The 11,521-nt window shown below is 32.7% G+C and overlaps 1 protein-coding gene across 1 annotated transcript; it reads right to left on the bottom strand.

The window, feature by feature from the left end:
* Positions 1 to 4,153: 4,153 nt before the first annotated feature.
* LOC143629556 (protein OVEREXPRESSOR OF CATIONIC PEROXIDASE 3-like) lies at positions 4,154 to 11,199 on the bottom strand. Its single transcript, XM_077098797.1, has 5 exons — positions 11,048 to 11,199; positions 8,451 to 8,933; positions 7,232 to 7,540; positions 5,672 to 5,790; positions 4,154 to 4,475 (listed from the first exon to the last, which is right to left on the bottom strand). Exons 1-5 carry the CDS (start codon positions 11,174 to 11,176, stop codon positions 4,406 to 4,408), a joined length of 1,110 nt encoding a protein of 369 aa, XP_076954912.1. The 5' UTR covers positions 11,177 to 11,199; the 3' UTR covers positions 4,154 to 4,405.
* Between the last annotated feature and the right edge of the window lie 322 nt (positions 11,200 to 11,521).

Consider the following 11,521-nt stretch of genomic DNA (forward strand, 5'->3'; position numbering starts at 1 on the left):
AAGACATACTCTCTCTCTCTCTCTCTCTAGAAACATAAATTCATTGCCGGAACTTCACCAAAAACTGTGATGGCCACACCTCCAATTACCAAGAATTTGGAATTGATGATGGGTAAAATCACAATCTCCAATTTTAGGAATTAAAGTACTATAAAAAGGCCTGATTTGGCTTTGCGTTTCCATGATTCAGAAACCACATGATTTGACAAATTAGTGTGTAGAAATTTGTTTTAATGTTTAACTTGTAGAAATTATCCACTTGTTTGATTTTTCTGCCGTTTTTTTCTTATAAGCTTTTCATACACACAATGGATTTGAAGGAGAGTGGCTACAGACGGAAGCGATGTTGAAGTATCTACAACTTTTCCTTTATTATTTAATAATTTTCACTAATTCAATTATAAAGAATTTTGATGTTCTGTTCTGTATTTCAGGATTGTTGGCTGGATTTCATCCTAAGACATTTTGAGTAGACCCACGTGACAATGTTCTTTATTTTCATGTTGATTTGGTTTTTTGGTCATCAAAGGTAATTTAATATTTTGTGGTGTTTTGAAGTGTCTTTAATTTACATTTTTAATATTTATTGTTTAATGTCAAAATAATACCTTCATCAGGTATAAACTGATTTCTTAATTTATTATTTTTTTAATTTTATTTAAGAATGCTAATCTTTAGGAACCAAATCCTTTTTATTTAAAATTAATTTTAATCTAAAATCCTACTTTGTTTAAATATAAAATCATTAGAGACTTGTAACAACATAGATTATTTAAATATCAATCCTTAACAATTGTAATTTAGAACTTGAGTGATGTTTAAAAGCTTTTAGTTTTCTTTAAATTTTAAAATGTAAGCTAGGAACTTTGAATGCTATTTTATAATACACTTTGATAATATGATTATTCATTTTATATTTAATTTGTATATCTTTATTTGTAAATGGTCATGACACATGGAGACGGATGGTTGGAGTAGTTGTTGTACTAGCTATTAACATAATTCGTTCATGTATCATGAATGTTGTGTTACTTAAAAATACAAAATTATTACAGAGATCAAGCAGTTGGCTACTCAAATTGAACCATGTCAGCTCAGGTTTTAATCGGAGGTATGCTATTGATATAGAAATAGAGAATTCGGATTTTTTACAAACATTTTGTTTTCATTTTGGTAAAAAGCAAAAGCCTCATTTGAATTATAAAATGATATTGATATTTTAAAGTCAAGTGTTTTTGTGTAATGTATTTCTGAAAAATAAGTTTTTAAAATTTAAATATGAAAAGTTTTGTCATCAATTTTGCAGCTTTATGGCCATGGTTTGCTTTGAGCTGGAATTGATAAAGTTGTCATCAAAAAGCAACTATAAGGCTGAGGGGTGTGGGGGGCTTTAATGTGGGCTTTAGTGGGGGCTCCAACCAATAATATTATGACGTGTGGCAGAGAGAGAAACTGGATAAAGGGGTTGTTGGAGCCCCCGTTGGAGCCCTGGCCCATGGTGTGGAGGGGCTCCAGCGAAAATTATTTTTTTTTATTTTTTTATAAATATATTCAAACAACGACATTTTTTTTGTGTTAGTTTTGAGAGGATTTTAGGAGGAAAGGTGTATAATTGTGAAATGAAGTATATTTTATAAAGGTATATATTTATAGTTTAAGAAAATATTTTTTTTTAATTTAATATGAGCTCAACGGCTCTTTTCCGTAAACCTATATAGAAAATATATTTTTTTTTGTTTTTTTCGGCTCCCAACGGTCCAAAATACCTCAAAAGGTGTGCTCCTCTCTCTCTTCTCCCGCTAACCAGCTCACGCCTGCATTGTTTTTCGCGTTAGCGCCCCCGTTAGCGCCCCGGTGGTGTGGTGTTAGCGCCTGGGGGCGCGAGCGGAGGGGCTCTAGCGCCCCCGTTGAAGCCCCACACCCCTCAGCCTAAAAGAAAAACTCAAAAGTCTGAAACATGGAAATTTGTAGATATTGACAACTGTAAAAAGTAAAGGTCAAATCCCAATATTGCAGGTCTCTACAATTTAATTTTACTTTTTATTTGGCTGTCAAAGTGTTAAATTCTTCTTTACAAATATTTTATAATTTTTATTTTTTAATAACAATTTTCGCTTTGAATTTGTAGATATGGACAACTAAATTGTAAAGAATCACTCTAATCATGAATCATTAAGTTAGATTCCCAGTAATTAGTCTGCATTTTAGATCTGTTAAATATTGGTTGAACTTTAGACAACTATATATGTTGGTCTAACTTTAAACACGTTTATATCTTCTGCTTTTATATTCTGAGATGTTTACTTTAATAAACATGAGTGAATTTATGATTAAACATTAATCACACCATTTGATGAGAATTTAGGTTTAGTCATAAATGTTTGTATTTTGATTAAAGACTTCTCTAAATGTGTATATAGATGTCTAAACTCCTAATAGGTCTACAGGGATAAAAACAGAGAACCACAAGTGCAAAAGTTTATCATCTTTCTTTTCTTATTTTTATTTTAATTTGATGTTTGGAATGTAAAATTGTGACTGTTGTATCAGGCTTTACATTAAATAAGAAGACATTACTCTTAGTTTAAATTTTTGATTTTTAATGTATTAAGTGAAACTCTTGGTAAACACATTTTGTTATTGTTGGTGGTATGTATTTACATTAGGATTTTCAAATAATGTTAAATTAGTTATATTGGAACTAACTAAATTGGAACGGGTGTAGTAAGTAAAATTTATATGTAGTTGTATACAAGGCTTAAGCTTTTTTGTTAATTTTTATTGATTGGATGTTACATATCGATTAAATGGGTCACCCTTCGAACTTATTGGGTTTACGTGATCCCAAATCGTTTAGTTGAATGGGTTTGCATGTTTGACTCAAGACTGACATGAACCTGATTATATAAAACCCATACCTGAAACTGACTTGTTTAGTTAAAATGGTTCACTTGTTACATGGTCATGGCTTGCATGCTGGCTTCCCCCTCCTTAACTTGATATTCATTTTCATGCGAGTAACTTTTGACTTATTTAACAGCCAACTCCAAGATTGAGTGAGGATAAAACATTTGATGATTGTGGTGAAGGCCTTGCAGCCATTTGTGAACTCAAATCTTGAACTGGTTAGCATTTGACCATCAAGTAGACAACAAATTTCCCAAAGAACTGCCATTAGATGGAAGAAGTACCAAATATTCCAGTTATACAAAACCCTTGTACATATTCGTTTTACAGTGTACTTTGTAACTCCCCAAACACGTACAATCGCTCAAGTGTATTTCAATTGAAATTTCTATTGGGTGTATTTAAAGATCATGGGATAATCAAGAAACATATAAATGTGAACTTTTAACACAAATTCTATCCTTATAAACATTCAATCGTAAGTTTAAAAATAGCATGTCGAGAAGATTTATAAATTTACCGAAGACAAGTAAAGTGTTGTAAATTGTCTTCGCCGTCGCATCGCGCGGGTTTCCCGCTAGTACATACATATCAATATACTCATAGCAATAATGAATAAAAGCAATAATGAACAGTACAATGTGAACTGTGAAGTAGCAAGAGCCACACGGGTAGCCAACATGTGTCATGTGTGGGCTACTTACACTAACCGTCCAAACATATATCCTAGGATCGATCACACGCTTCCTAACATAAAATAATGATGACCAAAACATACTTTAGGTTCCCAGAACAAAACAAGTACAAGTTACATACACAAGCTTAATAAATTGATATTAGCGGTACGCCTTAAGTACTAACGAGAAATTATCCGATCCAAGCTTACCACCACTGTTTTATCTACAACGGCCAACTCACACACCCACCAGCTCTACTCCTACGTCTACATCGTATGTCCACCAAGAGACTCAATTCCTCACCTCATGGCCATGCAAATGCACATTTTCATCACACCTTGGTATCACCAGGCTACAAAACCTTTGGTTACCTCCACTGTTATATAGATTTTATACTTTCATATCACATTCAGTAAGCATTTCAAAAGTTATGGATTTAATATATGTTGAAGAGATTATTATTAGCCTAGAAGTGTCATAGCAAGATTAGTGTTTAAATTTACAGCCAGACACGCATTAACATCTCCAACACCATCAAACGATATTGAACATAAGTTATATCAAATATATAATGAGAATAATTAAAAATAAATTTGGCTTTGCACAAAACTACATATTAAACATATTTAACCCGTCACAAAAAGTATGTTTCCTAACCATTTATCAGTGTTGGAACCTTTCATGATCCCCTCCACGACGTGTTGTCGGAAAAGGCAATAATAAGCTTAAGGCATAAAAACCAGGCTCAGTTGTTTTACACCAAGCCTTCCCAAACTCCATGGCGACCAAAACTGTGATATTCACCATCACCTTTTTGCATCCTAAATGAATTTTTTAACCTCGGTAGCCTCGTCATGGCTAATCTCTGACTCGCTGTCTGATCCCATGTCCCTGTATGTATTGCAAAGATCCCATTTGGTTGTATCATGTCAACACTATTATCAATACCAATCTAGAAATGCATATACCCTGAATTGACCCGACTTGTTTAACAAGAAGACTCTTTTAACCCATCCAATTTGTTATTTCTTTTAACAAGAAAACAGTAGGCATGTTAATAGTTTGATCTCCCCTTTGGTATTTTGAACACGGACCAAACGACCCGAGCTGGTCAACGAAATATATAACAGCCAAAACTGTTTGACTGATGCTATAACTACCAGTCTATCCATTTTGCGTTCAAGTGCTAATAGCCCAAACAAATTTCAATAATAAACTGAAACCCATTTCAAAATATTTAGACTTTCAAATGTAGTAAGCCATGTGCATTTATTGTGATTACTAATAACAAAATTATTAAGAATTTTACTTAAAGATGTACAAGATCAAAAGTAACCCAAATGGGTCGAACGGGTCTAAAGCTAAGCAGTCAATCTTGGCGGTATCTCGGTTATCGGTCCTCATGTGAAATATCGCTCAGAATATAGGCACCGATAATATCGGAGATATTGACCGATATTTCACTGATATACCACCGCTATAATTTTCAACTTTTAGTGTTTAATGTTAGTGTTTTGAGTCTTAATCAGTTCCTACTTGCAAGTTGCAAAAGAATAATTTGTTAATAGTAGGAGAGTATATTGAATTGTTAGTGTTAAAGTGCTATATATATAAATTTTGCATGATATTAAAAATTACCAATATACCACCGATAACTCACCACAATAACTGATATCTCAAATATCGGTCCTCGAACGATATCCGATATTTTTCCGCATTAACTGCTTATGTCAAAAGTAGACCAAATTGTATTTTTAATGCATAAAACTTTAGGAATGATTTTATTTTAGAGAGTAGAATATTACTGAAAAGTACACTTTTTTGTAATCTAATTTGACGCATAAGCTATTTACATAAATTATATAAAATACACCCCTCGAGCTCAATTCACCTACTTTTCCACCCCTACTTAAACATATAACTTTAGACAATAATATGTTTGGTTGTATGAACTAGAAGTCTAAAGCAATGACCATGAAAGCATGCATAACGTTTCAACTTTCACGTTCTTAACTTTAATTACAAGTTATAATCCGTTTTAAGACACACAATGGGTTTATGATGTAAGGATAGTGTTAGAAGCAAACCGTTGATATGGTGCGCGATGTTCAGGAACACCGTCTTCTCCACGTTTATCTTCAAACCATTTTAGAACTTTCTTGCGAGGAAGTTTTGTCACATGCACAATATTGCTTATCATGGCATTCTGCATTCGTTTACAACATAACACAAACTATCATTAAAACTTAATTTATTAAAGAAGTGTGTTGCAATAATAGCATACGCTAATGCTATGCACATTCATCCCGTGTCAGTTGAAATACCTAACTCGGGAAATGGTTTAGAGAAAAAATTTCACAATAGCAGAATCTTCTAGATTGCAAAGATTTATTTGCAATGATGACAATGGACAAATAGATTGCAAAGATTTATTTGCAATGATGCAATGACGGTAAACGCTACTAGTTGGAGCTTTTAGCTTCAAGCTTTTTGTCCTAACCTAAAAGCTTCAAGTTACTCCAACCAAACAAGACTTTTCATTAAATAGGAGCTTTTCCTTAAAAGCTTGTAGCTAAAAGCTCTTTGCCAAACATACCCCCAGGTATGTTTGGCAAAACTAGCTGCTAGCTGTAGCTGGAAGCTGGTAGTTGTAGCTTTAGATATATTTAGATGTTTGGCAGAGTAGCTAGAGCTTTTAACAAAATGTATAAAATTACTAAAATGACCATAACTAAAAACAATAATAGTAAATGTATTTATTTTGGAAGGTTATTTAAGTAAATTAAAATACTAAAAGCTTGTAGCACTTTCTAAACGCTACTAGTAGAAGCTTTAAGCTTTAAGTTTTTTCTCCTGACCTAAAAGCTTCAAGCTCCTTGAACCAAACAAGGCTTTTAATTAAGTAGGAGCTTTTAAAAGCTTAAAGCTTGAAGCTCCTAAAAGCTTCCTGCCAAACATACCCTATAAAAAACCACTCAAGTTTCACTATAGGTCCATTGTTGTGAACCTTTTCATAATCGTTTAAACTGAATTACCTGAATGAAACAATTACGAAAATTGATTATTATTTAGTGACTTATTTCCACAATTACCACCTACTTGATGTTAAATTTGGAAAAGATTATCACTAATAACAACATAGTTTCATATTTGTTTCGTACAAATCATTTAATTTGAAAAAAATTAACATTTAAAAAAAAACACAATGGAACAATGCTTAAACTTGAGTGGTTTTTATAGTTAGGAAAAAAAATATACATAGATCTCGAGGCACGGTTTGGAGGTGCACCTCTGGTACATGGAAAGTTTTTGAGCATCAGGATATTGTACATATAGCTTTTTAGGTTGTCTATATAAATTATTTATATATTAAATCATATATAGAGCTTATTTATAGCTAAATATTGGGTCGGTGATGTTATCTTGCGCCGCACATAAGAAAAGCAATGCACTTTGCACTTCAACTCGGAACCCTAACATCTCGACATGCCTCGCATTTTCTAAAACCAAGATTTAGGCCAGATGTACAATGTAATCAAGACATTCCATATTGAAATTTGAGAAAAAAACATGCAAAATGGTCAAACCACACGGACCATTTATGCAATTTTCTCATAAAATAATAATGGTTGAAAAACTTTACTCACAGTGGGACGTTTTGACCGTCTATAAACTCTCTCAAGTGTTTCAACATGCACTTTCTTCAATCTCTTTTGAGCTGACCAGCTACTTTGCATTTGATGAACCGGGACTTTTGTAGTGGGCTTGACATTAACAGTTTTTCTTTCACTAGCCAACAAAACCGCATCCTCAGGTTTGATTACAGGCTCCAATACCCTTGATTCGGGTTTATCAGGTAATGAAGCACTCAGCAAAAGAAGATCCGGAGGCGGGTCACGAAGTAAATCAAGAACGGTAGCTCTATCAAGGCATAAGTCTGCAGCCAGATTCTTGATCTGCATTAACAAGATTAACAATAATTGTATCATTAGAGTTGTGATAACTAAACTACTAAAGAGTAAATAACGTGATCAACGAATTACAAATAATTAAACCATCAATCCAAAAACCAAGATAATAAAGCATTGCAGTTTAATTCATGATTACGTGTTGTAATTAGTATCACACAAATGTAAATAGTCTTATATGTTTTAAATTAGAATAACGTGAATATGCATGAAAAGAATTGTTAAGTTAATCCCTCCAGCTACACAAGTGGGCCATGTTCGTGTTCATTCGCATTACTAAATGAACAAAAAGTTTTGTTCATCTTCGTTCGTTTATAATATTAACGGACATAAAACAAACTTCGCACTGGACACTTCACTGATCATTCGATTTGTTCGCAGTCAAGAGAGGCATACCTGAATGTAACAAACTTACCAATAAACCAAGATAATAAAGCATTGCAGTTTAATTCATGATAACGTGTTGTAATTAGTATCACACAAATGTAAATAGTCTTATATGTTTTAAATTAGAATAACGTGAATATGCATGAAAAGAATGTTAAGTTAATCCCTCCAGCTACACAAGTGGGCCATGTTCGTGTTCATTCGCATTACTAAATGAACAAAAAGTTTTGTTCATCTTCGTTCGTTTATAATATTAACGGACATAAAACAAACTTCGCACTGGACACTTCACTGATCATTCGATTTGTTCGCAGTCAAGAGAGGCATACCTGAATGTAACAAACTTACCAATAAATCTTAATAACTGTTAGCCAGGCTCTGACCTTTTAAACCCCCCCCCCCCTAAAAAAAAACTAACAATATACCTATTAGATGACTCAAATCCAGTAACAAAAATGAGCTATTGGGTAGTTCATATAAAGAAAACAAACTTGCATATGAATACGCTTACATTAGTCTTACGGCGTCCGCCTTTAAGTGCATAAGCGAGCCTCCGAAGCTGCCACCTTTTAAGTTCCAATGGTCCCTCATCATCGTCATTATCATCTTCATCTTCATCTTCATCTTCGTATTCACTTCCATCTTCATCTTCGTTCTTCTCATCTTGTTCTAAATTATTGATTTCAAATTCTTTCTCAATTACTTCATTAACTGTTGTACCTTTTTTATTCATCAACTTGTTGCCATTAACCACAACCTCAGCTTTATCTTCCTCAATATCATCGAACAATCCCGAAAGCTCATCATCAGCAGCAAGTGCTTCCTCCAACTCACGTTCAAGTTTTATAAGATCTTCCTCAGTTATCTCATCATCGTCGTCATCAAATGATAAACCATCACTTTTAAGATCTTCCTCTAGCTGTTTAAATAGTGCTTCAAATGCATCCTCTTCAATATCTTCATCCTTACCAACACTACTTCTACCCAAACCTTTCTGCAGAAATACAGTTAAAATCAGCTATAACTATTTTCATTTGCAAATTAAAAAAAAAAAAGAACACCACTTCAAAATAGCAAAATAATTAAAAAAATAAATTTGAAGTTAAAATGGTCTAGCAGGCAATGTTGTAAAAATCCATATTAGGCCTGATTAATCAGCGAATAATCAGAAATCAGTCATGAACTCATGCCATTTCACGTAATTGGACCTAAAAATAGGTCATTGGCAAAGTTGATGCAAATCGGCTCAAATCGTTCAAAACCAGTCCAATTCCGGCCAGACTGTCAAAATGGGTCAAAATCGTTGAAGTACTTGAAAAATCATACTTAATAAACCAGTCCGATTAATAAGTTTGAAAAATTATTATATATATATATATATATAGAGAGAGAGAGAGAGATAAAAGATACAACAAAATAATCTCTTATCGTACATTACGTACACGACACCCTTACACCCTTGATTTCAAAAAACACGCGATGGAAATATTGTAAATTCTTTCAGTTCGTTTCCATCCTAATTAACCATTACGATCATTCAACCATCGTCAATGACTTCATTGCAGACTTCACTTCAATTGAAAATCTGAAAATTAATTTCAACTGAAAGAAGTCTAAATACGTTCCAGATTTGTTCATATGATGAAATCGATGGTCGATTGATGATTACGAGAATATATGAAGTGATTTCAGCATTCAATTTCATGTTACATATAGTTTAATTTCAGATATGAGCTTCTGAACGTTTAAAAATTTGTTTTAGAGTAATTAAAGTTTTTTATCTGAGTGTTCAAATTTTGTTATGAACTTCTAAACTTTTTGTTTTGAAATTCTTGGATTTTTGTTTTGAACTTCTAAACTTTTTTGTTCTAAACTTCTAAACTTTTTGTTTTGAACTTTTAACTTTTTGTTATGAAGTTCTTGGATTTTTTGACTGAACTTCTAAACTTAAACGTTTAAAGGTATTTGTTTTGGTCAGAACATTTAAATGTACACAGTGTCTTCAATTCTGTTGAGAACGTTTAAACGTAATATTTTGAACCCTTATTAGAGCTCAGTTCTCAACTGGGTGTACTATTCTGCAATTTCATAATTGACTGAAGATTCTAAATCCTTTTACACATCAATTCGATTGATTAAATCATCATTTTTTGATCAATTTTGAAGATTATTGATGTTCAACGACGTTCTATTTTGATTTTAGTTTTTGACTTTAGAGATTTCATACTTTAAGCTCTGATTAGTGTTTAGAAATTGGATGAGATAGAGCGAGGAGTTCAAAATTTGGAACATAATGGATTTGTAATCGTTGAATTTAATCATTAACTAGTTTGGGTTATTTACGAAACTGTCACAGCGTGTTTTGTAATCCAATGCTCTAGAAGGTCGCGTACGTAATGTACGATAAGTCATTATTGTACAATAACCAACCCATGTATATATATATATATACACATATATGATTGATTTCTTTTGAAAACCACTTTGAGTTTTAAGAACTCAACGTAACAATTTTTTTTTTTGAATTTTTTTACATGTGTAATACGTAAGTGTAAGTGATATATAAATATATATATATATATATCACTTACATATGAAAATTACAATCACATAAATATATATATATATATATATATATCATTTTTTCAAAAATGTGTTTTCCATCTTTTTTGAGTTCCCCTATATATATAAATATATATATATATAATTTTGAAAATTACAATCACATGAATCCCTATTTAATCGCAACAGTACCCGACCACATGACTAGTGAGTTCTACGGAGCACTGCTAGCCGGATTAATAATAGGGATTGGTTGAGAGCATTTTCATGCTGGTAAATCATAAAACCTTTTATAGGTCAAGTACAATAAAGAAAGGAAGGAACTGACCACTAATTCAGCGGAATTTATATTTAAAAAAGGAAAATCAATAAACATGAATATGAGGTGTCCAGAGTAGATCAATCTGCTTATCATAATGAATATGTAAATAATCTTTAATTGAACAAATACTAGATCATCCATCCGAATTGCATGATGATTTTAACCTAGAGAGTGAGTTTTCCGTTGCGTAAATGTTTTAAGAAGAAGAATAATAATAATAATACCTTGTCGTTTTTATTATTGCGACGGCGAGCACAGGTAATGAGGGAGGAACGAGGGCGGAGGAGGAGGTTTAGAGAGATTGGCGGCGGCAAGTGGTGGTGGTTGGAAGAAGTAATAGGTTGAAATGGCATACAAAACCACCGGAGGGACGCCATCAAATTATTTGTGTTTGGGTTTGGGGTTCTGCAATTGCAAAGGTTTTAGCTTTAGGTAAATGACGACGACGTCAGGGAGTGTTTGGTACAGAAAATGGTATCGTAGAGAAATGTAATAGAGAAATGGAATCGCAGAGAAAGGGAATTGGTCTGGAGAATGAGAATTGACTGTTCTGTTTGGTAGTACAGAGATTTCAGTAGAGAAATATAGCTGAGAATCATTTCTCTTGTTTGGTACATAGAAAATAAACAGAGAATTATATCAACTTTATCATTAGCACAAGTATTTTTTTCATAACAAATATTTATTAAAAAATAAAA

The sequence above is a fragment of the Bidens hawaiensis genome, unplaced genomic scaffold (genome assembly GCF_021521415.1).
Source record: "Bidens hawaiensis isolate Kalapana, Puna unplaced genomic scaffold, B.hawaiensis_p1.1 tig00005272_1, whole genome shotgun sequence".
Lineage (NCBI taxonomy): Eukaryota > Viridiplantae > Streptophyta > Magnoliopsida > Asterales > Asteraceae > Bidens > Bidens hawaiensis.

Excerpts from the sequence above, each read along its gene's own strand:
- LOC143629556 (XM_077098797.1), bottom strand. The coding sequence starts at position 11,176 with ATGCCATTTCAACCTATTACTTCTTCCAACCACCACCACTTGCCGCCG. Across the intron at positions 7,541-8,450 it reads GCGGACGCCGTAAGACTAAT|ATCAAGAATCTGGCTGCAGA; the intron begins GTAAGCGTATTC and ends TTGTTAATGCAG. Across the intron at positions 4,476-5,671 it reads CATCGCGCACCATATCAACG|GGACATGGGATCAGACAGCG; the intron begins GTTTGCTTCTAA and ends CAATACATACAG.